Genomic DNA, 25,746 nt, shown 5'->3' with positions numbered 1-25,746 from the left:
ACTGTCACCGGAAGAAAATCCTCACCATCAGAGGTGAGTTGCAACGCCGCCATCCATGGCACATCCTCCTCAGCCACAGCCTTGTCCCCCTGCCATATGGTGGAAACCACGTCTGGGGGCAAAGTTTCGGTGTACTCCTCTGTGTGTCCCTCCATCTTAACTGGATAACGCGACAGTGTGTCGGCATCAGCATTCGCTTTGCCTGGCCTGTACTTTATTGTGAAGTGGAAATCCGCCAATTCACCCACCCAGCGATGTCCGGCAGCATTGAGTTTGGCCGTGCTTAGAACGTACGCGAGAGGGTTATTGTCCGTGTACACAGTGAATGTGGGTGCATAGTAGAGATAATCTCGAAATTTGTCGCAGATTGCCCACTTCAACGCCAGAAACTCAAGCTTTCCAGAATGGAGATGATAATTTTTCTCTGAAGGTGAGAGTGTTCTGGATCCATAAGCAACAACGCGAAGTTTATCAAACGCGTCACAGGCAGGTAGCACTGTGAACGACGAGGAAAGACGACACGAGACAACCGTGTTAATCAGCTTCACACAACGGCATTTATGACCACTTATTCATCAAAACATCAATTCAGCAATTTCAATATCAGAATACATTCATGTGTAGATCTATACATTCAACATCTATACATTGTATATATCCTCCACATTCGCACATGCTTATGCACGTCTGCCCGCTCGTGTGTGTTGTACTGGGAACTACAATTGACATCCAAAAATCCAAATTCATCAAAGCCACAAAATATTCATCAAAGCCACAAAACAAGGTTCCATATCTAGCATCCCCCAATAAGTCCCCAATTACTTTAACATCTTGAGAATGTCTAACACTTATTATTTTGAATACCTGTGAACGACGAGGAAAGACGACACGAGACAACCGTGTTAATCAGCTTCACACAATGGCATTTATGACAACTGCGCATGCGTGAGCTGAGCCTACATCGCCTTCCTCTGTTCCATTCACAGGCGCGTAGCGCCCTCTCCTGACTTGGTAGTCTAATCGACTAACATACAATAACAGAGGTCGTTCCTAACCCCCTACACTCTCCCCTGTTTTAAAAGATGTCCCCCGACATCTTGACTATACCAACAAGTAGAAACACAGTCATCTGTCTGGTCTCTGTAGGGTGGTGTCAATCACATTCTACCGCAACTACATTCAAGTCCATACAGTCGGGGTAGAGTAGCAATAGTGTTCAGGTCGCACTAGATAATGAGTCGTGGGGTAAAGCATGCAAGTATACAACACATTTGCCCCAGGTCTCCAAGCCTGGTATGATGGATGACCCAAGTGTTCATATGTGAATATCTCTGTGGCTATTCGAGTACGAGTAGACCTTTGTGGCAGCGATTCCATTCCACTTTGTGACGCGGTGTCCGATTCCACCAACTCCGCCGGCGCTCCTGCATCACCCTCATTATCATCCCTTACAAGTTGTTCCGGGCTTCCCTCAGCAGGCAGGCTGTCAGCTGGTGTTGGTTTTGGTAATGATGCTGGTACGACCAATGGAAAAGCTTCCTCTAGCTGCTGCCCATCCTCTGGTTCCGTAGTTTGTGCCTGGGGGTGGAATTCTGATGCCACAGCTCTTAAATTGTGCAGTTCAGGTTGAGACACCTGATGACTGCCTGTCCTCCTTGTATACACAGGTAACCGTCGGAGATTGTATGAACATCCCTCCTCTTCATCTGAATATCCAGACTCCTGCCCAACTGCTTCCCTGCTGTAAGCCTGTCTGTCTAGCTGTTTTTTCTGCTTCTTTGCCTGTCTGTCGAGCTGTTTTTTCTGTTTATTTGGCTGTTCAACTGGCAAATCATTGACAGACATTAGGAGATTACGGTGCAACACACGGGTAGTTTTGTCCCCGTTTTCTGCCTGAACCTTGTACACTGGTCCATCTCCCACTCTTTCAGTGACCCTGTGGACTTTTTCCTCCCAGTAAGCCCGGAGCTTGCCAGGTCCACCCCTCTCAGATAGGTTCCTGACAAGTACACGATCCCCTGGCTGGAGTGCAATGCCTTTAACACCACGGTCATAGTATTTCTTCCTTTTTTCAGCGCTCTTTTGACTGTTCTCGGAGGCAATTCTGTAAGCATCTTGCATTCGACAGGCCCACTTACGTGCATATTCCTGTCGGCTTTTTACTTCTTCGTCCGCTGTCAGACCAAAAACTAAGTCAATGGGCAACCGGGGAGACCTTCCATAGAGGAGGAAGAACGGTGAATAGCCAGTGGACTCATGTCTTGTACAGTTGTACGCATGAACTACATGAGGCAAATAGTCTTTCCACTCAGCTTTCCTTTCTTCTTGGAGAGTGCGTAGCATCTGTAACAATGTTCTATTCAGACGTTCTACAGGGTTGCTCTGCGGATGGTATGGGGTGGTTCGGGAATGCGCAATGCCAGACAACTGTTGAAGCCGCTGGAATAGACTGTTTTCAAACTCCCGACCTTGATCATGATGTAGTCTCTCTGGATAAGCGAACCGTGGAATAAAATCACTAAAGATTTTCTCAGCAGCAACCTTGCCTGACTTACTCTTAGTCGGGTAGGCTTGTGCAAAACGAGTAAAGTGGTCTACCAGGACTAGAATATACTCATAGCCTCCTTTACTTGGCTCCAGATGGAGATAATCAATCGAAATGAGCTCAAAATGTTGCCCATGGGTGCTTTTTCCGGAATGGTGGGGCGTTTCTGTTTAATGCAGGAACACTGGCGAATGACGTAGTTTTCTATTTCGTGCTGCATGAATGGCCAATAGAACCTCTGCCTTGCAAGGTTGATCACCTTGTCAGCTCCAACATGACCCATGTCATCATGCAGGTGTTTAAGCACCGTCATCTTCAGCTTACTAGGGAGAACGAGCTGTTTCCATTTCCCCGCCTGTCTGTATAAAATTCCCTTGTCCAGTTTCAGTCTATTCCATTCGTGTACTAGTCTCCTTGCCTCTGGTCCCATTTGTCTTTTATCTTTGTCATTGGGGTTCCATCCCCTCCTCTTCAGTGTCATTACCTCAGAGATTGACGCATCCTCTTCCTGAGCAGCTCTGATATCATCTCGAGTGATAACGGGGACTGTCACCGGAAGAAAATCCTCACCATCAGAGGTGAGTTGCAACGCCGCCATCCATGGCACATCCTCCTCAGCCACAGCCTTGTCCCCCTGCCATATGGTGGAAACCACGTCTGGGGGCAAAGTTTCGGTGTACTCCTCTGTGTGTCCCTCCATCTTAACTGGATAACGCGACAGTGTGTCGGCATCAGCATTCGCTTTGCCTGGCCTGTACTTTATTGTGAAGTGGAAATCCGCCAATTCACCCACCCAGCGATGTCCGGCAGCATTGAGTTTGGCCGTGCTTAGAACGTACGCGAGAGGGTTATTGTCCGTGTACACAGTGAATGTGGGTGCATAGTAGAGATAATCTCGAAATTTGTCGCAGATTGCCCACTTCAACGCCAGAAACTCAAGCTTTCCAGAATGGAGATGATAATTTTTCTCTGAAGGTGAGAGTGTTCTGGATCCATAAGCAACAACGCGAAGTTTATCTCCCTGCTGCTGATAAAGCACAGCCCCCAGACCTTCATTGGATGCGTCCGTATTTAACACAAAGGGTAGATTAAAGTCTGGGTAGGCTAAAATAGGTGGACCAGTCAATACATCGACCAGGCGGGAGACCACAGCACTGTGTTCGGGGCCCCACTGAACAGGGTTACCAGAGGGAAGCTGGCCTAACTTGGTGACTTTCCTTTGGCGTGCAGCGGTGTTGTGAACTGGCCTCTGGTCAGGCTGAGTGGCCCCCTCTACCAGTTTAAACAGCGGCCGTGCAATCCTGGCAAAGTCCTGTACGAAGGATCTATAGTAGCCCAAGAACCCCAATAGCGCTCTGACTTCCCCTACATTGCGTGGTTGTCTCTCTTTTAACTGCAAAACGGCTTCCAGGTCTTTAGGGTCTATGCGGACACCATCACTTGACACAAGACGACCCAAGTACCTCACTTGTCATCTGAACAGTTCACATTTATTCGGACGTAGCTTTATGCCATGCTCCCGCAGCCGGTTAAGCACTTTCCTCAGGTCCTCTACGTGTTCATGAAATGATTTTGAAAAGCAGAGCACGTCATCCAGATAAGGAGAGCAGCATTCGTCCATCAGGCCATCAAGAACGTCTTCCATACATCTTTGAAAGGCTGCTGGCGCATTAGTTAGGCCAAATGGGAGGCGGAGCCACTCGTACAGCCCCAAGGGGTGCTGAAAGCCGTTAGATGCCTGGAACTGTCATCAACAAAGCCCTGGTGGTAAGCGCTGCCTTGGTCAAGTATTGAGAACCAAGAGTAGCCCCCCAGGTTATCTAGCAGATCTTGAATGCGTGGGAGTGGATGACGATCAGGGACAGTTTTGCGATTTAGCTCCCTAAAGTAGAAGCAGTCCCAGAACGCCATCAGAGATGTGACTGTCACTCGTTTTGCTTCCAATAGCCCAATAGGCTCCTTCAGAATAATTTGCATGCTTCTGGAGACTAGTGGATATAGCGGATCCCATCACATTCATTTCTAATTGATTCCAAATAAAAATGGATCCCCAACGTGCAGTACTTTGGTTCACCTATTTATACTCATCTGGTACGCCACAAGGAACTCCAAATGCACCAATGTAGGTGGAATCTCAAACTCTCAGGGAAGTGCCATGTCGGTAACGTAGAAGCCCTTTCTCCGTCATCGACGATAGCGCATGTGGATCCTCTGCTGTGAACGGAAACGTAGTCATCGGAAAGCTCTCAATTTTATTCCATATCATTCTAACTCTTATTACATGATAACTCCCCCTTTAAAAATAAAAATACAACTGAAATAAAATCCTTATCTGCCAATAATTAAATTAATATGGAATCAACTTTAAATTCTTCTTTCTACATTTAAAGCTATCCATAAACTTGCCCCCACATACCTATCTGACCTTCTTTAACTTTCTATTCCCTCTCATTCCCTCAGATCTTCCTCCATTCCTCACTTTTTCACCCAGCACAGCAACACTCATTCAGAATGGTATTTGCCGCAGATTGAACCATTCACCTACCCTATTGAACTTTCCCTCCATTGTTTTTGTTTCCGAATTATTCGTCAGTCTTCAAAGTACTTGATACAACCCAAACAAAAGTACCGATCCTTAATTTATGAGAAACACTCGAACTTTCAAAAGTACTTGCAATCATTTCAGCAAAAGTACTCGAACCTCAGACTTACAAAAGTGCTTGAACCTCATTTCTTCTTCAAAAGTACTCGAAAAAAGTCAATCCTAAAGTACTCGAGCCTCTTAACAAAAGTACCTGGCCCCGATCGTAGACCAGCGTACTTGATTCTTTATTTCAAAGGTGTTTGATTATTTCCGCAAAAACACCCGATCCTTTTTACTCTTCATTAGGAATTACAGTTTCTGATTCTTTGACAGAATGAAACAACCTTTCTCAAAAAAAAAACAATTGCACATTCCACTGTTCATCCAGCCACAATTTATCTTTTTAGAATCACAATTCAAGACGTAAATCTTACCTTGATTTGAGCCAACAGACAGAAGATCAATTTGGAGGATAATTGTCCTCTTACCTTGTCAAATCCTTTGGGTGCCCGATGTTCTGTCTGTTGACAAAAACCTCAGTCCAATATCATGTCGGGGTCACCATTTGTTGGAGGAAAGCGGCCTTCTCTCCTCCGCGTGTTCGTTAATATCGGATTATGAGTATTTTGTTAATCCAAATAAAAGCTGGAGTCGATGAACAGTACCTTCGAAGGGTTTATTTGCAGAATATTCCGGACACACATGATTTACAGACAATGGCTGCATGATCACGAGTGTGTTCACATCATGGACACACAACATATTTATTTCATCAGAAGGGCGGTATCAAGACCATGGCGCGACACCGAGGCGGAATTCTTCCAAAACAATTCCTAGCTTTTATCAGTCTGTCTCCACAAAGTCTCCAGTAAGCAGTGTATCAAGGTTAACAGATGGCTCCAAGAATGAACTTGGTTCACTCTGCGTATCAGAAGGTAATACAAGCTATGTAAATATGGCGGAAGACACACATCATGACATTATTGAAGATGCACATCATATCATTGCATTGTTGAAGACGCAAATCATGACCTTATTGTCATGACATATCATTGAGAAACGCAAAATACCATGGCAGAGGCTTAACTAAACAAATTATTATTATTATTATTATTATTATTATTATTATTATTATTATTTTATTAGCATATTTGACAATAAAGCTGACTGACTTTTTTGACTTTGATAATTTGAAATAATGCTTCAGTCTTTAGTTCGCTGAAGAAGCATCTTGGATAAGAAGCGAAACGTCTGACACCTTCAAAGAAGTATAGATGACGGCTGAAGAAACCTTTTCATCGATCAAGATATTACTTTCTATGTGCATGCAATGCACTAAATGAGAACATTGCCCCATCCAACATGGCCGTCTGCTATGCACGTCACGCAGGCGTATTTTTTTTCTAGGTAACGACACATGACTTCCGGAAAAACGTCATTTTAGCCAGCCAACATGGCGGCGTCGTATACGCGACCACTCGGCTATTTTCTCATAAAATATGGAACATCCTTTTCATGTATCTATGGAGTCTCATCACAGGTGAGTCTGTTTCTAGAGAAATATTTCACACACTTGGGGTACTTAAAACAGACAGAGGTAAGAATAGAATGGGGTTGCCCTTGACCTAGCATCTTCTTACTCCTGACGCAGTTGCAGTGTTTAACTCCCCATCCCCTTCCGAAGTCCCGTCCGATATAACATTTTTTTTTTTCATTTTGCAATGCTGCTTGAATGTTGAGTGAGCCGAATTCATCAGCAGTGTTGTAGTACTTCCTGCGATATATGTTGAATACAGTGACGTGCGGTGAGGTTCATGGCTGGTGAGTCACTGACGTCTTCAGAGTCAGCTTTACAAACATATGAACTCTACAGAGTAGCTTATTCACCATTTGATTGGCAACAATTAACGTGTTTTGTTTAAAATGTCATGTCAGCATTCTTTATATAAACTGTAGCATAGAAAAAAGAAAAAAAAAGAAAAAAAACATTATTATCGTGTTACCTTTACTTATAAATGAAGTCCATGCGCTCCTTCTGAAGAAAGGCATCGATACCTTCTTTGTAGAAGCCTTCCTTATCTTTCTTCAGTTTTAAAAGTCTCTCTGTTTCTTTCAATTTAGATATGTAATCCTCCATTTTGAAAATAAGGCCAAGCAACACGAAAAAAATGACTGGATGGTTGCACTTAACTTACTAACTGTTTATTGTAGCTTCTTCTTCTTTTCCTTTCGGCTTTTCCCTTGACGGGGTCGCCACAGCAAATCAGTGTCCTCCATCTTTAGAGGTTTGATCCGCAAGTTTGTTTTGGCCAAGCTTTTACATCGGATGCCCTTCCTGACAACCCTCTGTATTTATCCGGGGTTGGGACCGGCACAAGAAGACATATGTCCCTTTGTGGCTACAGAACAAGCAACTCGTTCAGTAAACACAAAATGGTAATCGGCACAGCAACATTCAAAAGAACAAAAACTGTACGCGTAATACTGATGAGGTGATACTGGAGGAAGTGGGCAGTCAGGCCAGTCGTTAGTCAGAACAATAGGAACAATCAGTGGAGCCGCAGGGAGTAGTCCTCTGCTCCCCCCAACCTGAGAGCCCCGACCAGCAACCAGGGACCAATCATAGCAAAGTCTGGCACCGCTACGTCTGGACAGTAGAGATAGATATAGGGCCTAAACTACCAGTAAGAGCAAAGTTCTTACAGACACTCCCTTACTTACGAACATTCGAGTTACGATCTACGGTACATATGAAAGTGTTTGTAGTAACATATTGTATGTAGTATTCTCTCCAGTTGTACATATCTTTATATAATATTACCTTCATGAGGGGTCGAGCTTTCTTCTCAAACAAGCCAGAAGGGAAGAGGTAGGCAATGCTCCTCTTTCGAAGAAAATAAAATGGCAGGTAATGACAGTTAATGACATTGAGGACAGCTGAGAATAACAGAGGTCATGGCAACATATGGTGTTTAGAGTCGGGAGGCTAAGTTACAAACGACCCACTGGTTCAAGGAAAGGTGAGCTTATGTGGCAACACGGACAGCGATTATTACATTTGTATTTTTCAGTATTAACCAATACAGGTTCCTTATACAAGCCTTAAACATGGTTAGATAAACTTTAAACATGCCTATAAAAACCTTAAACATACATTCCATACAAAATATAGCAGTGAAGCAACTTACGAACAAATTCAACTTATGTTATTGAATACAAAAACTTGACGTTTGAACATAGAAGACTTTTTTTTTTTAAATCGCTGTAGCTTGCTGTCACTAATTCTATTATTCTGCAGCCGAGGAGGCATGAGAAGAATCTGTAATCACCAGCGCCCCCAGTCATGAGGCAGGAGAAATGTGTGCCTCACCTATGCACACAGTTCCTCTGTGTAAGCTCTCAGTCGTACAGGAGTGGTCCATCGATGAAAAGGTTTCTTCAGCCGTCATCTGTACTTCTTTGAAGGTGTCGGACGTTTCGCTTCTTATCCAAGAAACTTCGTCAGCAAACTAGTCTTACTGGTAGTTTAGGACCTATATATATATCCCTACTGTCTCTGCTATGATAGGTCCCTGCTCTGAGGTTGTGGGGTGCAGAGGACTACTCCCTGCAGCTGCACTGATTGTTCCTATTGTTTTGACTAACGACTGGCCTGATTGCCCCACTTCCACCGGTATCACCTCATCTATATTACTAATCCTATTTTGCCTAAGCTGGCTGTTGTACGAATGATCCAAATTGAACCTCACCCCACCATATCGGTTTAATGAAGGATTTAGCTATTTTATGAAACTTGTTTCTTTTACTCCCCTTTCAAACCATCTATGTTTTTTCGCTAAGATTTTAACCTCATCGTCATCAAATGAGTGGTTGCTAGCTTTTAGGTGCATATGTACTGCCGATTGAGGCCCTCTCAATCGGCAGTAAACAGTTAGCAAGTTAATTGCAACCATCCAGTCATTTTTTCGTGTTGCTTGGCCTTATTTTCAGAATTCTGTGAAAACATTGTAAAATTAAACCTCCATTTGTTCTTACTGCCTTTTCCTCTTTTAGGTAGTCAGGAGACAGATATGTTCAAGTTCCGTCATGCACAGGAAAAACCTGGCTGCTGCTGGCCCCGAAAAGTTCACAATAGAGTTCATTGAGAAGCAGGTGGAGGAATTCAATATTGGCAAGCGGCACCTGGCCAACATGATGGGAGAGGACCCTGACGATTTCACTCAAGAGGACATCGATGTAAGGATTGAAACTATGGGGCACATTTGAACATCAATTTTAATAATGTATTGTTTAGATCATCAGCTCTTTAACCATTTGCACAAAGTCCATGTCCATGTACAACAGGGGTGCTCACACTTTTTCAGCATACGAGCTACTTATAAAAACTACCAAGTCAAAATGATCTACCCGCGACAAAAATGCAAAACATAATTATTTTCAAATGTTTTAAGGATTCTTTGTATGTACAATGTATGTTGATGTACCTTGCATAACTGAATAAGCCAATATTGCACAACACACATAATAACTACATATACATAACATAATAAATAACTATTAACATTTTTTTTTTGTAATTACCTGAGTTTACTTTGATGACTTGCACTGAATTGAATCAGCCAGGGATGCATAGTCCGGACAGTAGCTGCTGACAGCCAGCCTCAAGCACATTTCCAAATGTTCATCATTCATGGTGGAACAGTATTTGGACTTAATGATCTTCATGTAGCAAAAGGCTGACTCACATAAATAAGTGGAGCCGAATAATGCAGTCAAGGAGGTAGCACATTTCCTCATGTTGGGTTACTTTTCCTGTGTAAGTAAGTTACAGAACTGTCCATGAGCCCTGGACTTCAGCAGTGCCAACACTGCCGTGTAACTGAATGTCTTGACAACTGCAGAGCTTTGATTGAAGATAATATCTCTGCCTTATTTTTAAAGTTTCTGAACAAGGAGTCAGCTGCTTCAACGAATGCTTCTTTCACCATCTCTATGTCTTGGAAGGACTTATTGTTTTTAACGATAGCGTGACTCACCCGGAACGATGCTTCGGTGGCGGCTTTCGCTTTTGAAGTACAGTAAAGTCTCGTTATATCGATACTCAAGGGAGTCCGAAAAAATATCGATATAACCGGGACTATCGATATATCCGACCCTGTTTGCATGTAATTTTCCCTGTGCGTGCATAGAAATAGTATCGATATAACCGGGACTATCGATATATCCGATATCGATATAACGAGACTTTACTGTACTTATGTTGAGTGAAAAATGACTGCTGTCCGGAAAACTGGGATTTTAGTTCGTCCACCGTTCTCTTTCTCAGCTGGCTTTTCGGCGGGAAGTCAATGTCGTATTTTCCATGAACAGTCCGAAAATGCCGCTCCACATTTTCCCATTCCGTTTTTTTGTAATTATGTAATATATTTTGCCCCCTTACTTGGTCCCGCTTTCTCACTCATTTTGATCACCATATGTTTTAGCAAGGGCTTAAAATCTGAGGTAATTCGCTGACTAGCTTGTAAATTTTGCTGCGTTTAGCGCCGTTGTTTATGCATGCACGGCGACCTAAAGGTAAAAATTCAGTTCTGAATGGTTGCCCTGTATGTCAATCAAATGACGGGACGTTTGATAGGGTGACAAATGTTTTTTTTACTGTCACGCTGCGATCGACCAGTACAAACTCCGCCATCGACCAGTAGATCGCGATCGACGTAATGAGCACCCATGATGTACAAGATACGAATGAAACAGTTTTTGATTAAAGTTAGCCAGTTAAAATTTACATTTTGTGACTCATTCAAACGAATTGCACAGCTAAGCTGGAACTCAAATATTTATAAGCAATTTCCAAACAAGCAAACAATTTCCAATGTCTTTGGGTGTGATGGTGAAAGCACAGTGCTCCTTGTAGTCGCCTTGTGTGACAAAGACAACTCTAATTTCTGGTCTGAAACCCCGATGCCACATTGTGCACTTCAATAGTTCAGTTCAGCTTGCATTCTTTTAGGAAGCGCTGCCAGATTGTGGAAGGGACACAGGTGTGACTTCATCTGTTGTTGCCTTTTCTCACTTCTTTTAACCTTTTGCTTTTGGTGACCTCTCTTTGCATCGTTGGCACGCTTGCATCCCCGTGTTGACAAGCTGAAATCTCAACAAGCCGCCCGCACGCCACCTGTTCGCTCATCGACGTAGCCAAAAACCAGAAAAGAGCATCTGTTGTACACTCAGTGTGCGGCATGCACACTTGCTGAACTTTGGTTGAATTGTTGGACATTCTGTCCGAGTTCTGCTCGCTGCCGTGTTGCCACATAAGCTCACCTTTCCTTGAACCAGTGGGTCGTTTGTAACTTAGCCTCCCGACTCTAAACACCATATGTTGCCATGACCTCTGTTATTCTCAGCTGTCCTCAATGTCATTAACTGTCATTACCTGCCATTTTATTTTCTTCGAAAGAGGAGCATTGCCTACCTCTTCCCTTCTGGCTTGTTTGAGAAGAAAGCTCGACCCCTCATGAAGGTAAAAACAGAAACTGAACATACTGTATATAGTTCGTGTTTTTACATTGTCCTTTCTTCTGCAGCATCCGGAGGAAATCTTCCCAAGGCAGCGAGGTACAGAATGTTGACCTTATTGGTTTTTTTCCTGCATGCTCTCTTTAACAAACATTATTTATTCTCTTCTGGTAGCTGTCCAATGGGGTGTGGACGGACGACCATTCCACTTCCTGTTTTACACGGGAAAACAGGCTTACTACACCTTGATGCATGTGAGTTTCTCATGGGTCACGTTTATGCCAATAGACTGTATACGCACACCATCCCTGCTTTTGGGGCACGACAACATGATGACATCCGGTAACTCAGCTAATGCATGGCCATAACATTGACGACAGCAAACCCTTCAAAATGTACTTTCTATCTCCTAGAATGAGGCCACCTTACTCTAATTTCCGTATTACTTTTCTACCTTTTCCCAACTATCCAATTGTCGGTGCAGTAGTGTATTTGATTTAATGAACCACTGTACATGCACATCTCTGTGTACGAGGGGGACAAAGATAAAATACCTATTACAGAAGGGCACCTTAACACACTTTCAAAGAGTGGGCTTGTGTTTCATTCAGGGGGCGTCACGGTCGCTTGAAACAGGCCAAGATTGCAAACACGAAAGCCACCCCACCATCTTTGTTAGATGGCATTTGATCAATTATTTTGATGGGCTGTGGAACTCTATATGGTGATGTAACTGTTGTGTAATATAATCACAGTACATTCGCTAATTGTGCACTATCCGTGAATATAAGCAACAACAAAAACTGGTGTGAATTGCCTTGCAGGTCCTAATCATTTATGACCTGCAGACTTTCAGTCTGCTGTGGATAGTGAGTGAAAAGTGCCTTAGTCTGAGTGTGTTGACGTCATTGAATGTTTTAGGACACACAGAGTAAGATCCTCAACATCGAGAAGCATCAAGATCGTCTGCGGGCAAACGGACTCTTCTCCCAGGAAGTCAAGAGGATGTGGGTGCACAAATTGCATTTGAGTACTCGGAGGTGCCTCGTCATGATTCTAATAGCAGTGTTTACCTCTCGTCAGCTCTCTCAGCACAAGCAGGTGGCTCCTGAAAGAGGAGCTGGAGGAGCTGCTGGTCGAGCCCATTTCTCTTCAAGATGTAAGTGGTTCCAAACACCCTAGCATTCATTTCCCGAACCGCTTTATCCTCACTAGGGTCGCTGGGGGTGCTGGTGCTTATCCCAGTTGTCTTTGAGCAGTAAGCCTGTTGCCAGCCTATCGCTGGCAACCGGTAACAACCATTCACACTCACACTTACGGTTAAATTTGGAGTGTTCCCTCAGCCTGCCATTCATGTTTTTGGATGTGGGAGAAAACTGGAGGACCTGGAAAAAACCCATGTGGGGACGGGGAGAACATGCAAACTCTACACAGGAAGGTCAAATCTGGAATTGCACCGGGACCTCTGAACTGTGAAGTCAACGTATTACCCACTCAACTATTGGGCCACACTGATTCCAAAAACAAATAACATTTTGGCCTATAATCCACAAACCACCTTTTAAGGCAGTTAATTTGCTGTTCACATCAGTCAACACATTTACACTATTTTTTTAAAAATCATTTATGCAACTAACATTTCCATGTTGTATTTTCTTGCACTGATTCTTAATATACCTTTGTTTTCTTCTACGGCATTGGGTTTTAATAATAATAATAATAATAATAATAATAATAATAATAATACTCTAATGTGAAATGTAAATTTCTCCACTGTGAGACTAATAAAGGCAAATCCAATCCAATCCAATCCAATACTCCCAGCAATGATATCATTGCAAAAATATTCTATTTAACATTTAATACCATTCTTATATAAAGGTTTAGATTTTGCGACAGGGGTCGTTTTTTTCAAAAATTTTACAGCTATGCATTTCAACACGGTAAAATATAAAGTTTGATTGATGTGTGTTTCACTAGTTTTTTCTTTCGTCAAACAAATGATGAAAATGCCTTAAAACCTGATGTGTTGGAAAAAGATAAATGTGGGTTCTATCGTCATCAAAATTACTCTGAGAATTTGTTGTTGACTGGTATAATTAATGTTAGGAAATCAGAAATTGGAATCAGAATAAAAGAGACCCAAAAGCGGCTGTATGATGCCCGGCTGTTTTTTTTTTTTTTTTTTATCCTTTCAGTATACTCGCTTTCTTCAGCTTATAGAGCGGCTGCTGTCTCTGCCATACTGCGCCATGGAGGAGCAATTTGTTCTCAGCTATCGCTACCAACTGGAATCTCAGTCCACAAAGCGGACTGTTCCATCCTTGGAGAAGGATGAAAACGGCCTGGCCTTTATCACCGCCGAAGGTTGATGCAAATGTTTTTTTCCCCCACTCCTGCTGTGCTGTCAGGTGAAACAATGCGTCTTTGTATTGACTCTCAGGACGAAGAAAGACATCAAATGCCTCCGTGATTCTGAGAGATGGCGGCTCTGGACGTGTCAGCGTTAATGGGCAGAACTACACCCAATACTTCTCTGTCCTACAAGACAGGTTGGCGAGAGCTTTTTTCCTACTTAAACACTTTCTGCTCTCATCGCACGTGTCTTTATCTCTGTTATGAATGAATTACACAGTCGAGAGGGTCTGTGTCAGCAGCATCACACACTCACATTCTCCGGCTCCTGCTGAGTCAGGCTTTTCTTCTAATATGTGAGGGAAAGCAAAATCACGCAACCATATCGCCAGTGATGCAAAATTATTGGGAATTTTCAACGTTGAAAAAATCCATGCGAGTTTATGTGAATTTATAATAATAATTTAAAAAAATAATACATTACATTTTAAACGCCTTTCAAAGCTCTCAAGGACACTACAGTCACAGACAAGCATAGGTACATAGGTAGTACTATAACAAAATACAATCACAAATAGAATACAATAAATAAAATACAATTATAAATAGAAACGAGAGAGAGCTACACAGAAAATGAAATTTTAAATAGGTGGGTTTTGAGATGGGACTTGAAGGTGGGAAGAGAATCGATGTTACGAATGTTGGGAGGAAGTGAGTTCCAGAGTTTGGGGGCAGAGCAGCTAAAGGCTCTGTCACCCTCCGTGCTGAGACGGGCAGGGGGGGGGCACACAGAGGTGGAGGGAGGAAGCGGATCTGTGGGAACGAGAAGGAATAGAAATTTGACGACGGTCAAATAGGTATGGGGGGCAAGGTTATGGATAGCTTTAAATGTATAAAGAAGAATTTTAAAATTGATTCTATATTTGACCCGGAGCCAGTGGAGCTCTTGGAGGACGGGGGTGATGTGGTGAAAGGATGAGGTTCTGGTGATGATCCGGGCTGAAGAATTCTGGACAAATTAAAGTTTGTGGAGAAGTGTCTGAGGGACACCAAAGAGAAGTGAATTGCAATAGTCAATCCGGGAGGTGACAAGACTATGAACGAGGATAGCAGTGGTGTGAGGAGTGAGAGACAGGCGAAGATATTGCGTCGGTGGAAGTACGCAGATCGGATTCAGTTATTTATATGGTAGTGGAAAGAGAATGTGCTGTCAAGGATGACACCTAAGCTATTGACCTAATGGCAGGAAGAAACGGTCAAATTGTCAATAGTGAGAGAGAAACTGTTAGCTTTGCTCAAGGTGGATTTGGTAGCAACGAGGAGAATTTCAGTTTTTTTGCTGTTAAGGTTGAGGAAGTTATGGGTAAACCAGGATTTAATTTTAGAGAGGCAGAGTGAAAGGGAAGAAGGTGGAAGAGAAGTGTCGAGTTTGTTGGAGAGATAGAGCTGGGTGTCATCCGCAAAGCAATGAAATTGTATACCAAATTTACGGAGAATATTGGCAAGGGGAAGAAGGTCGGTGATAAAGAGGAGCGGTCCCAGGACAGAGCCTTAGGGTGCACCAAAAGATACAGGAGAGGACTTTGAAGTAAAGGAGTTAATTTGGATGAACTGAGAGTGGCCAGAGAGATAAGAGTGGAACCAGCGTAGGGGACACGGTGATCCCTATGGGGGAAAGTCTGTCAAGGAGGACGGGATGAGAAATGGTGTCAAAAGCTGCAGTGAGGTCAAGAAGTATGAGGATGGAGAGTTCATTTGTGACTTTTAAGAGAGCTGATTCTGTACTGTGGTGGGGGCAGAAACCAGTTTCGGACGGCTCGTAGAGATCACTCTGGGAGAGGTGAAAGTGTAACTGAGAGTACACAACTTTTTCTTGGATTTTGGAAATAAAAGGAATTTTTAAGAATTGGTGTGACAGACACCATTTTGAGGGGGACAGGGACGATTCCGGATGACAGCGAGGAGTGAGTAATGGCTGAAATGAATGGAAGGAGAGATGTCAAGCAGGATTTGGCCAGAACTTTTGGGAGGGGATCTAATTGACAAGAATAATTCTTGGATTTAGTTATGAGGTTTGAGATAGAGGGAGAGCAAAAGAAGATAAGAGATGAGGGGAGAGGGGTACAGAGGAGTCAAGATGCTGGTGGATTTTGTTGACTTTTTCAGAAAAGAATAGGAGAGAATTGCAGGTGTCAGAGGAATAAAAGTGAGGGGGGAGAGAAACAGAGGGTTGAATGATTCTGTTATAAAGAGAATAGAGAGCCAGAGTATTTCCAGTATTTGAGTCAATGAGTCCAGAGTAGTATTGTGATTTAGTTTGAGAGATACTGTTCTTGTAGAGAGAAAGTTGAGTGGTGTACATACCTTTGTGAACAGTGAGTCTGGTTCTCCGATAAAGTCTTTCAAGCTGGCGTGTTTTTGATTTCATGGAGCGGAGATGAACGTTGTACCAGGGTGCAGAACGAGTAAATAAAACAAAGCGAGATTTGACAGGCACGCATTGTAAACATTCATGTCATTACATTTGGTTGTCCACTCTCTGTTGTGTGCACAGAGAGCAGCTTATGTTCCCGCTCCAGTTTATGGGTATGCTGGGACGCTTTAATGTGGAGAGCACCGTGACCGGAGGTGGACGGTCCAGCCAAGCGGGGGCGCTGCGACTTGGCATCGCTCGGGCCCTGTGCAGCTTTCTCTCTGAGAGAGATTGTGAGATCATGAGGCAAGGTGGGTGTGGCAGCCAGCTCATTTTCTGCCATTTCCAAGTGTAACTATCAAAGAAGTTCTTTTTTCCCTTTATTTGCTAGGTGGCCTTCTGACACCTGATCCCAGAGTGAAGGAGAGGAAGAAGCCGGGTCAGGAAGGTGCAAGGAAGAAATTCACCTGGAAGAAACGTTGAGGAATATTCCACCAGAACTCATACAATAATGACCTTGCCACTCAAATGGAACTTAGAATGTTTCTGATTCAGAAAACTTTATCGTGGATGCCACACATGGTACTCAGCCAGGAGGCGCTTCTGTCCAGAATGAGTTAACAAGTTATTTATATTCTATTCATTTTTCAATCAACACATTTCCATAACTGCTCATCATTAAACAAATATTACTTCACTTGTGTCACTGAAAAATTATTCAGCTTGAGGTCCATGTAAGGTCGTTTTCAACATGATACTTTTGCTGTGGAATTTACATTTGCGTTTCTGTTGGACTGGTTCTACATGAATACACTAACTTTATGGCGCGTCTGAAGGTAGCTGTTGTGAGAGAAGAGGATGCACAAAACCGGGATAGATGGAGGACAGTGATTCGCTGTGGCGACCCCTGAGGGGAAAAGCCGAAAGGAAAAGATGAAGAAGATGGCGCGTCTGGCTGCCACTGCTCACCCACAGAAAAACGTATCATGTGACTGCAATGTTCGAGAATTTTGAAAGGCACTTATAAATAAAAGGCATTATTATTATTATTATTATTATTATTATAGCAATAGGAAATTGTGATTACTGTACTCTTGTAGCTCGTGGGGTTGATTGAACCGTTAAAATAGATCTTGTGGCGATGTAATGTAACCACTAGATGGCGACAAATTAACAAGTTTCCAATGTCCGTTTATTTTTTTTCAACCACAAAACAATAGTGAAGTTATGCTGTGTAATTAGTAATTAAAGAGAAGATTTACTGACATAATAGTAAAAAAATAATAATGAAATAACTAGAAACGATATCCAAATAATGGTAGTTAATCTTCAGAGACGGCCGGGTAGATTTTAAAGTGGGCGGAGAAACATCTTAAATTGACTGCAAGTGCTTCCAATGAGCAGCTTGCGGTTGTCGAGTCACACGCAGAGATCAGATGGAAACTGTGGCCCTGAAAAAGAACCTTGTGAAAGGCCAAGAGCAATTGAGGAGGGTGCGGGAGCTCATCCTCAGGCTGGAGCTCCACAAGAAGCGACGGTCTCACACTCGGGCACGGTGTCACAGCCCTTGTACGCCACCTTCATTTCATCTGGGCTCTCCGGGACCACCTGAAAACCGTGTCCAGTATTTGCAGAAGCATGACGAAGACGAACTGTTAGTTCTGGACGACGTGGAACCATTGGACTTGGAACTGATTGGATTTTCTGGTCATGAAACTTGGTGAGTCTGTACGTGCAGTTGTTTTAATTACATTCAAACAAATTTCACGTGCTTTACACCAATTCGTCCTGCTCCTATTTGTACGATTTGGAAGCAAACATCACGCCACTATGGGTCAACCCCAGAATTCAAGCTGGCCCGCCATAAAAACTCATCGGAATAAAACAATTGATTCAATTATCAAGTCTGTCTTGGAAAATGTCGTGTGTGACGTGGGAAATGATATTCACTTAATTGTTTCGAAACGTGATTTGTTCACAACGAAGTCAACATTGTATGTCAGTAATTTCAAGGGCCTGTTTGGACATTTATAGTTACTGTTTTAAATACATATCTAAACTCGTGCAGAACAATTTAAATTTAACTATTAAATAACGCTCGAACATGACACTTGGTTGTAAATGCGTAACCGGAGACTCTCAAAAACATGTTTTAAATATTGCAGCTAAATTCGACAACATTGATTTTTTTTTTATTCTTTTTATCCAGCGTGAATTTTTCAATTCTCACTCTATCCTGAATTCCCTGACATTTTTCTGGTGTTAAAAAATATAATAATTGAAACGTGTTAACTCTGTGATCACACACACTTTTTTGATTGACACTCTGTGTCTTTACAGGTTGTATGTGCCACCCAAAATCAATAAGAACTGTGAGAACTCTTTAACAGCCTTGCAGTGGTGCCGGCACATTCTGGAGGCTCCTGAATGGAAATTAGCAAAGCATGACATGCGCCTCAGACTGGAGATAGGTGTGTGATGGGCTTAGTTGTGATTATTCTTATTATTTTCTGCTTTATAATGTGTCTTAACTATACGTACGCAAAACCGTTATCAGGCTATATTTTTGTGTTGGAATTAATGTGAATTTTCCAATTAAATAGTGGTTCTTCCAGGAACTTGAATGCAGTTTGTACTGTACTGTAGTTCATCATATTACCAACTAAAACATTAAACTGCATGCAAATATAGCAGTACAAGTTGCAAGTTTTCGCCCCCGCTTGAGTGGAGTGGATAACAGAATCGAGCCACTAAGGTACAGTAATGACCTCCATTGTGTGCAAGGAGAGCTATTTATGTGTATGGAATTATGCTTATCTTCAAACCAAATATTTGTTCATGCTTGTATTAAATTACCCAAAAAATGTCAATGAATTCTTTTTCAAACTTTTGGAACCCTGGTTCCCGACATAAGCCATCTTTTTTGTCCACATGTGATTGTTCACTTTTTTTCCAGGCATAACAAGCCTCTGTTGGCTTCATTTTGAGACAATGGTCTTGTGTTTGTTCTGGGCGCCAGTGACAGGCAGTGCGGATGAGCTAACGACACAGTGCTGAGCTCTTTTCAAAGAAGCGTTGCTACCTCAATAGTCTATTCCAGTAGTTCTTCAAGTTTTTCAACAAAGAACCACCAAATAAATACTTAGCTCTCCATCTACCATCAATATTAATGGACATACGTGCACTTGGAACAAGCAAGACATGTTATTCCTTAAATATATTGAATAATATTGTACCGCAAGTCTGTATTACAATAACGGCAGTTTGACACTGGAGTTAAATACAGGAATATTTAAAAATGTTCTTTATTATTGGGTTTAAAATGTTTCACATAGGTTAAACATCCAATTGCTATTTTTAAAAACTGTATGTCTTAATTAATAATAATAATAATAATAATAATAATAATAATAATAAAAATCAAATGTATTGAAATTACCATAACTTAAAGGACAACCGACGTCTCCGGACAAGTTGTGTCCATAATTTGTAAAATGGCTTCAAATGACTTCTACTGAGCATATTTTAAAAAGATTCCACCGCATATAGCTATATTTTATGTTTTAAGACTCACGCTGCATATTCAGGAAGTCGTGTTTTTGAGTTGGTGACGAGTCCGTACGTGATGTCACTAAAGGACTGCCCCCTGACCGAAAAAAAGACACAATGTAGCAGTCCTTCCATCACGTCAATGTATTTTGCTGTATTGTTTGGTCTGAAAACCTTGTGTTGCACCCAAAAGCCACCAGAAGAGGGTATCCAAGCTCCATATAAGGAATTCATCAGCCTGTAGAAACTGAGATGACCACAGGAGGTCGCCACTTTGTGCCTCTTTTCTGGTGATCGTTTCTCCCCAATGTTGCCTCAAAATGGCATGGAATAAATTATGTAATCGATTGCAAACATGTATGCTTTCCTCTTCAGAACTATTTGAATCATATTCATAACTGGAGGTGTAACAAGAAAGCATATTCTCCGAATCTGAAGCCATTGTTTTGATTCTCAAGCAATGCAAGACGTCTTGGCGTGACGTCACAAACTGGGGACAGGACTTTCTGAAAATGCCCAATGCTCAATTTTTTGCAGATTTTGGACACTTTAAGTCATTTTTATTGGTGTTTTGCATTTGAATAAAAATATCATACTGTGTGTTTTGGGTATTTTAGATGATATAAAACGTTTTTCTGATGTCAGTTAAGAAACAAAAAGGTGACGTCGGTTGTCCTTTAAGCACAAGTCGATTTAGAGAATCACTGGCCCAATCTTGTCTGTTCTCTTTCAACTGTGTTGAAATATGTTGTCATCATGTGACATCTTTCCTTTCACTATTTTTAGCATCATCCTGGCGTAAATTACTTTACAGCCCACAGCCAACCTCCACCTCACCCGCTATAAGCAAAGTTGCTGTCATGTCCCCCATCGGCGCATCAAGAACAACTTACTCCAGCCCCCAGTCGCCTGTTATGCAAGGTACCCATACAGAATTTACCTGACAACAAAAGCCACGCTCGCGGAACAAAAAAATTCTAAAAAAAAATGGATTTTCTCCCCTTGTTTTGAAAAAAAATTGTTCATTTTATTTTCATGTTTCCTTAGCGTCCTTTCGTCCTCATTCTCAGAGCCCCACCGGGAGGGCAAGAACTCCCACATTCATCCCCCATCTGACCCGTGGTAAATCCACTTTTTCACTTCATGCTCCAAGAGAGGAGCAAGAATCTGCTGCATTTTTACATCCCACCACGGGTTCCCAGGTCGCAGTCAGCGGCACCGTAGCCCTCGGCCACAAGTTGACTCTGATGTCACCTCTCCTGTTGTGGACGAGGATGACTTGGTGCCTCATGGTTACAAACTGCAGGATTTGACTGATGTGCAAGTGATCGCACGGCTGCAGGAAGAGGGTAGGTCCAAACTCTAATTCACCAGAAATTCTTTTTTTTTTACATTGCTGTGATTGATGTCTAATCGCCTACACACCTCGCCCCCACTAACTGTAGACCTCAGAGCTCATCGCTACTCTAGCTTCATTAACCTCACCAGGTGATTGTATGTGTGTGTGCGCATGTGTTCCTGAGGTAGGAACTCTTGTCAATTGACTCGAGTCAGACTTAAGTTGCTGATTTTAGGACTGGACTACTTTATTTTTGTGACAGAACCTTGGGAATTGGTCACCACTTCTCATTTATTTCATGGGTTAGGCGACTTGAAACTTTGAGACTGACGAACGACTTCTGCAAACAGTGGAGCCAGGATTGGGCAATTTAAAAGTTAACAAAGTTCTCCCATTTCAAAGGAAAAGAGAGGTTTGGAACTTTCATCATTGGTACACATCAAGCGACAGCAGAGACATAATTTGAAAACAATAAAAAAAAATCCACAAAATTGCATTGTATTATTTTTTTTTTAGCAAATATCAAATGGGCATTTCCTTGATTTTTGTGTAGTCGTGGAACCTTTCGGATAATGCAGGATTTCACCTCTTGCCTATGAAGTGTGTTATTTATTGTCATGATTATTCCAGATGTCTTGAATCGTTGATTTGTAGCTCTGGGCTGATTCTTCACTGCTCTCAGGATCATATGAACCCAACAAAATGAGTTTGCGCATGGCGCCCACTCCGAGGGAGATTATCAGTGATGTTTTCTTCCATATTCTTGTAATGTTTCCAACATGGGAGCCTCTCAAAAAATTGGTTGCCAAATGCAATATGTCTCATCCAGTTCAGTTGTCCAATTTGAACTCTAGTGTCTTTGTAAGGCGATTTGTTTTTTGATCATGTTGAAGTTTGACAGTTTGAAGGTGTTTGCAGGAGTTTCTGATGCAGTGCAGATGTCATTCATACTCTTGCAGAGTGCGGGTCAGAATAACTTCTTAAAGAGCAAGTGAGTGGTCTGGAAGGGACACAAGAGTTGTTTGTTTTTAAGCAGCCCAATACTCTTTGGACGCCCATTTTCACAAAAATTGTGAAAATTATAAAATCTGATCTACAGAATTATTTTTTTTTTTACAATTAGTCTCTCACGCTTGATGCACCCCTGTAATGACAATTACCAAGCTCTCATCTTTTTTAAATGGATGAACTTAAGTAGCCCAATACTGTGACCGTGGAGTCACAATCCCACTGTTTGTGACTTATTCCTACCTCTTGTGCGTGTGCATGCAGTTATTTGGCATTCCATTCCTCATTATTCGCTTACCCAGAACTCAGGCGGGATTGTGGCAGCGCTTCAACCACCCAGGCCAATCATCACAGCCAGAGAGTCACCCTCTCGCTCAGCGGCCGCCCCGGCCCAGAGGAGGAAGACGAGGCGGCTGGCGAAGACTGCGGCCCGCTCAAACACCGCTTCCACCCACTGATCCATGCCCATGCCCACACCTCTTCCAGCGCCCAAGTCTGGCAAAACAGCAGCTTCCTGTCCATACATCCCTCCGGGCCCCCTTACCGTTTCGCAGATCGTTGGCAAATACCTTTTAGACCCGAAACAGGTGAGCAAATGTGCCGAATAAGTTCTTATGGACCTATCACTTAATCATAACATTCTAAGGCTTAAAGCGCCATCTACAGTGCGTTTCCGATCCCAGTTTGATGTGAATAGATTTTTCCGACCGCGAGTGCTGGGAACCGTTAAAGGCGCTTTACGTGCTTGAAGGCATCATTCCCAAATCGTGCGTTGGCTGTGACCAGATAAGTAACAGTAACAGCAAAAACAACACATACCAATTGATGATTAATACCTTGCCATTGCGTCGCTTGAATCGGGAAGAGGTGGCTTTTGAATATCTATCGTGACCGATTGCAGAGGCACACAGATTGTTTTCTTTTTTGGACAGTTACACACACACACACGTGCATTCACAGTGCCGCTTGTTAAACTCACTGAATTTTTCATGGCTCTTTCTCATATGTTTTATATTTGGGTTGAGATGTTCTTTTTTTGTGTCTTTCAGAAAAGATGCAACGCAGTTTGCCCAAGCTTTCTCAAGCTCACAGTGTTCCCACCGCTTATTTACTTCATACTAGTCTGAGCTTTGATTCTTCAGGCTGCTCGACTCTCCTGCAAACCTCCAGTACGTTATCAGCTCACCTAAGATCTTGTGCGGTTCTTTTGTCCGATTCAGTCCACATGATTAGTAGATGTTATGCAGATTAACGCGTGTCCTCCAGTCTGTTGAATATTTATATATACAGGGATGGCTTACGAACTTAATTGGTTCTCAGAAAGTGTGTGTAAGGCGAAAAGATTGTCTGTCAAACATTTATTTCCTATAAAAAAACATTAAAAATGAATACGTTCCCAGGTCCTCATAAAACACAATTTGCGACTAAATAAGCCTTACACCTACACAAAATATACCTTATTGTATGTATAATAAATGTGCTATTGTATTGTAAAGAAATAAACTCTACTGTATAATAATGTTGTTTTATTTACCTTTGTGATGGGAGTTGATGGCTTGATGGAATGGATGACGAACTTCCAGGTTTCCTGTTGATGAAGTCGCCGAGCTTTCTCTGCAATAATACCCTCACTCAGAATGTCCCCTGCTAGCTGCTTTTCGTTAATCCAAATCAACAGAAGTTTTTCAACCTCTTCTATTGCCTCAGAACCTTTGCTTAGGCAACACAGAAACACCCTTAGCCACACGTAGCACTGGTCGACTTAGCATAGTGGTACTGGGACACTAAGTCACACAAACGCATACCTCATTCGTGTTTTTCCGATGATCTCCTTCTTCTACTCGACCATAATTTTCTTTTGTGTCCTCATCGGCTTAACACGAGCCGGCGCTGGGGTCTTTTTCGGTCCCATAATAATAGCAAATGTACTCCACTCGATAGCAAACCACATCTGCTCTCAAATGGGGTGTGGAAAACTAGTCCGCCAGCCACCGAGGCGCTGCTCGACCGTGTGGTTTGGTGTTCATCCGCTGAAAACTAGTCCGCCAGCCACTGTAGCGCTGTGTGGTTTGTCCACCGAAAACTAGTTAGTATGCCAAGATTATATTCTCGCGAATTTAATGTTCGTAAGGCGAAAAGTTCAGGAGCTAAAGCGTTCAGAAGCTGAGGTATCACTGTACTGCACCTCAGTATTGTTGTTCAAATCAAATTTTTGACTTTATATTTATACTATATTATTTGCATGTGTGAATATTGATTCTGTGACTATTTAATGTCCCTCATGTGATAAATAACATCTCTACCCCAGTGGCCTCCCCCACCCTGTGGCTCACTAAAGTCCAGCGCATGGGGAGCATATCTTCACCATCACAGCAATCACCAAAGGCCACCACCTATCTCAGCCCAAGCATCAGAGATGAGTTGACTTCACAGTTGCCGGGTAGTGTGGGCAAGAGCAGGATCCCGATGCTGAGTAAATGCTTTTCCCCCAGTGTGTCCAGCCGAAGCCCACCTTGGCCTGCCCACTTTGATGACACCGCATACCCTTTCCCTACCTGCAACGTGGCTCAAACAGGCCACACATACCGAAATACGACACGGTTATTTTCTATGTAGCATTGACAGCACGTACACTGCTCGTATTCCTTGTGAGCTTAGCGTTATCCTGCTTTTAGTTTTCTGACGCGTCCAAAGGGTTTGTCGTGACCCCACCTGATGGTACCATTTAGCTAAGGCTAAGGTGCTTTTTTTTAATTTTAGTTTTGCATAAAGTATTTATTTTTCTGTCTGTGACAAGAAAGGGGTGTGCTGCTGGTTCTGTGCATACACATACATAACCTGAGACATTAATAGAGCTAGAAATGTGACTGCTAATTTGTCTCCTGAACCCCATTAGAGCTGCTAAAATCAGATGCTTGTGGGCACTTTTTATACATAACTATTTATCAATGTAGTCTTGTTCACTTATGGTTTGGTGATGGTGGTTTGTTCAACTGTTGTTATACACTACTGTACTTGTCTCAATGTGGTTTGATTCACAAAATGCACACAAATACGTTTATCTTTGTTCACAGTACACATCATTTTACATATTGTTGTGATTTTCTTTTCACCCCAAATGCCATGCATAATTTACAATGGCACCATTTGTTTTCTGATTTTTTTGTTGCCAATAAAATCGATATTTTAATTCTTGACAAAATATGCTATTATAGTGCTTGAAATAATAGATTAAAATTGTAATAACATGCAATTCATGACTTTATATTTCCATCCGTATTCTAATCCACTTAACAAGGATGGCAGGGGGTGCTGGAGACTATCCCAGCGGTCTTCGGGTAGTAGGTGGGGGACGCCCTGGACCGGTTGCCAGTCAATTGCAGGGCACATAGAGGCAAACAACCATCCACACTCACACACTAGGTTTGCTAAATTAA

At 42.4% G+C, this 25,746-nt stretch overlaps 2 protein-coding genes across 3 annotated transcripts; both read left to right on the top strand.

Moving 5' to 3' along the window:
* The first annotated feature begins 6,563 nt into the window (after positions 1 to 6,563).
* On the top strand, positions 6,564 to 17,110 carry mrps9 (mitochondrial ribosomal protein S9). Of its 2 annotated transcripts, none has more exons than XM_089001356.1 (11): positions 6,564 to 6,669; positions 9,183 to 9,365; positions 11,587 to 11,649; positions 11,714 to 11,744; positions 11,820 to 11,899; positions 12,567 to 12,652; positions 12,729 to 12,804; positions 13,844 to 14,012; positions 14,089 to 14,197; positions 16,555 to 16,724; positions 16,805 to 17,110. In XM_089001356.1, exons 1-11 carry the CDS (start codon positions 6,583 to 6,585, stop codon positions 16,894 to 16,896), a joined length of 1,146 nt encoding a protein of 381 aa, XP_088857482.1. In that variant the 5' UTR covers positions 6,564 to 6,582; the 3' UTR covers positions 16,897 to 17,110. The 2 variants fall into 2 exon arrangements, with proteins under 2 accessions (XP_088857482.1, XP_088857491.1); XM_089001365.1 differs by having other exon boundaries at positions 6,590 to 6,669; positions 9,187 to 9,365.
* Positions 17,111 to 17,693: 583 nt separating this feature from the next.
* Positions 17,694 to 25,493, top strand: LOC148903371 (SLAIN motif-containing protein 1-like). The gene is made up of 8 exons (XM_088996716.1): positions 17,694 to 18,133; positions 18,754 to 18,884; positions 20,749 to 20,883; positions 21,010 to 21,084; positions 21,165 to 21,311; positions 22,612 to 22,896; positions 23,359 to 23,478; positions 24,618 to 25,493. The coding sequence occupies exons 1-8, from the start codon at positions 17,850 to 17,852 to the stop codon at positions 24,923 to 24,925; spliced, it is 1,485 nt and encodes a 494-aa protein (XP_088852842.1). The 5' UTR covers positions 17,694 to 17,849; the 3' UTR covers positions 24,926 to 25,493.
* The last annotated feature ends 253 nt before the right edge of the window (positions 25,494 to 25,746 follow it).

This window comes from Hippocampus bargibanti, linkage group LG01, assembly GCF_051943395.1.
Source record: "Hippocampus bargibanti isolate YZ-2025 linkage group LG01, ASM5194339v1, whole genome shotgun sequence".
NCBI lineage: Eukaryota > Metazoa > Chordata > Actinopteri > Syngnathiformes > Syngnathidae > Hippocampus > Hippocampus bargibanti.
Note: the sequence above shows the minus strand (reverse complement) of the source record. Positions and strands in the feature narration are given on the sequence as shown.

Excerpts from the sequence above, each read along its gene's own strand:
- LOC148903371 (XM_088996716.1), top strand. The coding sequence starts at position 17,850 with ATGGAAACTGTGGCCCTGAAAAAGAACCTTGTGAAAGGCCAAGAGCAA. Across the intron at positions 20,884-21,009 it reads CCAGTCGCCTGTTATGCAAG|CGTCCTTTCGTCCTCATTCT; the intron begins GTACCCATACAG and ends ATGTTTCCTTAG. Across the intron at positions 23,479-24,617 it reads GACTCTCCTGCAAACCTCCA|TGGCCTCCCCCACCCTGTGG; the intron begins GTACGTTATCAG and ends TCTCTACCCCAG.
- mrps9 (XM_089001356.1), top strand. The coding sequence starts at position 6,583 with ATGGCGGCGTCGTATACGCGACCACTCGGCTATTTTCTCATAAAATAT. Across the intron at positions 11,650-11,713 it reads AAGCTCGACCCCTCATGAAG|CATCCGGAGGAAATCTTCCC; the intron begins GTAAAAACAGAA and ends TTTCTTCTGCAG. Across the intron at positions 14,198-16,554 it reads TTCTCTGTCCTACAAGACAG|AGAGCAGCTTATGTTCCCGC; the intron begins GTTGGCGAGAGC and ends TTGTGTGCACAG.